Source organism: Otolemur garnettii, unplaced genomic scaffold, assembly GCF_000181295.1.
Source record: "Otolemur garnettii isolate 467f Iridium unplaced genomic scaffold, OtoGar3 scaffold00018, whole genome shotgun sequence".
In the NCBI taxonomy this organism is placed as follows: Eukaryota; Metazoa; Chordata; class Mammalia; order Primates; family Galagidae; genus Otolemur; species Otolemur garnettii.
The window spans coordinates 494,745-496,966 of NW_003852413.1; the positions used below are offsets into that span (position 1 = coordinate 494,745).

The 2,222-nt window shown below is 45.8% G+C and overlaps 1 protein-coding gene across 1 annotated transcript in view; it reads left to right on the plus strand.

The window, feature by feature from the left end:
• The window catches only part of WDR45B (WD repeat domain 45B), a 38,047-nt gene that overhangs the window by 6,266 nt on the left and 29,559 nt on the right, over positions 1-2,222 (plus strand). Inside the window, exon 2 of the mRNA XM_003786036.3 lies at positions 1,739-1,813. Within this exon, the coding sequence (XP_003786084.1) occupies positions 1,739-1,813 (75 nt within the window). The remainder of the gene's footprint in view (positions 1-1,738; positions 1,814-2,222) is intronic.

The window sequence follows — 2,222 nt, forward strand, 5'->3', positions numbered from 1 at the left end:
GATAGTGACCACTTTGAATACCTCTTGTATTTGCAGAGTCCAAACGTGACTTGTGTTCATCTTTTGTTATTGGTATATATTGAATACTACAATTTTAATTTCCTTTTTAAAATATCTTTTCCTTTATTAAAATGTATATACCTTTTCTTGGCACTATCTGTATTTGGAAGAATGCTCTTCCCTGTGATTCTTATGCCCTGTGGTCGATCAGACTCCCTTGTCACTGCCAGCTTCCCCAGGAGTATGCATGGTCGCCAGCCTGTGTGCTGAAGGTTTCTCTGGGAATGAAGTTTTATTCAGATAGCAGGGGTTATGATTCATCTCCTTAGAGTGTTTTCCAACATTTTGGTGTTTGCAATACTTTTCTAACTTTTTATTGAAAAATACTTTACATATAGAAAAGTGCCAATATCATAAATATTCAGCTTTTTTGTTTGTTTGTTTTTTTTAGAGACAGTCTCACTTTGTTGCTCTTGGTAGAGTGCTGTGGTGTCACAGCTCACAGCAACCTCCAACTCTTAAGCTTAAGCCATTCTCTTGCCTCAGCCTCCCAAGTAGCTGGGACTATAGGCACCCATCACAATGCATGGATTTTTTTGTTGCAGTTTATCCTGGGGCTGGGTTTGAACTCGCCACCCTCCGTACATGGGTCGGCACCCTACTCACTGAGCCGCAGGCGCCATCCATAAGCGTTCAGCTTGATGAATTTTCTGAATTGAACCTATGTGTTGCTATACCTGGGTACCTGTGCTGCTTCCGTTAACTGCCCCCAACCTGACTTCTGACATCATAGATTTGTTTCTTATTCAACATCATGCTTGTGAGCCGCCCCCGCCCCCATCTTATTGAGTATAATTGTGTATTATTCTCACTGTGATATATTTTACCATTGGTGGGCATTTGGGTAGGTTCCAGTTTGTGGAACTCCCTTCTGTATTCTGGGAGTCCAGGACTGCCCTCTCGTCTCTGCGCCCTGCCCTTCCCCTGACCTGTTGTGTCCTGCCTCAGGTAGGACTGTCCTCCACTACACATGGACTCTTCAGGACCTGGAGTAGTCCCGACATACAGCACTCTCAAGAAGTGTGTTTGGAATGGGGAGGCTGGTGCTGACCCCTAGACTGAAGGAGGTATTGAGGGAAATGCCAGGTGGCCCGTAAGCTCCTCCCACTGGAGTTAAGTAGGTCGAGTGGAAGCAGATCCCAGATGCCAGAGAAGGACCCTGTGGTGGGGAACGTAGGATGAGCAATTCCAGAGGCTCATTTTCTTTTTTTTTCTTGAGACAGAGCCTCAAGCTGTCCCCCTGGGTAGAGTGCTGTGGCATCACAGCTCACAGCAACCTCCAACTCCTGGGCTCAAGCGAGTCTCCTGCCTCAGCCTCCCAAGTAGCTGGGACCACAGGCACCCGCCACAATGCCCGGCTATTTTTTTGGTTGTAGCCATCATTGTTGTTTTGGCGGGCCCGGGCTGGATTCGAACCTGCCACCTTAGGTGTATGTGGCTGGCGCCGAGCCCAAAGGCTCATTTTCATGCTAAACAACAAACTGAAATGTCTTGGTGAGAGGTACACATGTAGCACTTGATAACATTTCTTCAGGGAAAGTAGTAGTGACAGCACATGTTCTGTCTGTGGTGGGAGCATCACAAGTGTTCTTAGTGGATGCCAGTTTCTCCAGACCCCTTGTTTTTGCCCACTCCAGGCCTGGGGATTAATATGTCTCTTTTACACTCCCTGCTTTAGGTTGCTTTGCGTGTGGGATGGAAAATGGATTCCGAGTCTATAACACTGATCCACTAAAAGAAAAAGAGAAACAAGGTAAGGAGGAACTGACATTTCCCAGTTTCTCCCTTTCATATCCCCCAAAAGCCTAAATTTTATCTTGCAGACTTGTTTTTGAGAAACAGACAGGATTGTGGCCCTCCATAAACTTGGATGGAATTGCCTTGTCCTTGAGTTTCTGTGGGTGTGTGGCTTGTAGAGTGCTAGGGTGCAGCTGTGTCAACAGGTTCATCAGCCCAACTCTGATTTCTCCAGTGAACTGGCAGCCAGTGTGACTTGCTTGGGTCAAGATTAATAGAACAAAGTATATTTAATTCAGGCCATTTTTATTTTTTTTTCTTAGTGAATGTAAAACTGTGGAGAGGTCAGGTGATAGCTTTCGTTGTGGCATATAAGCCAAGAGAGTTAAGAAACTCTTGGTAGGCTCAGCGCCTATAGCTCAACC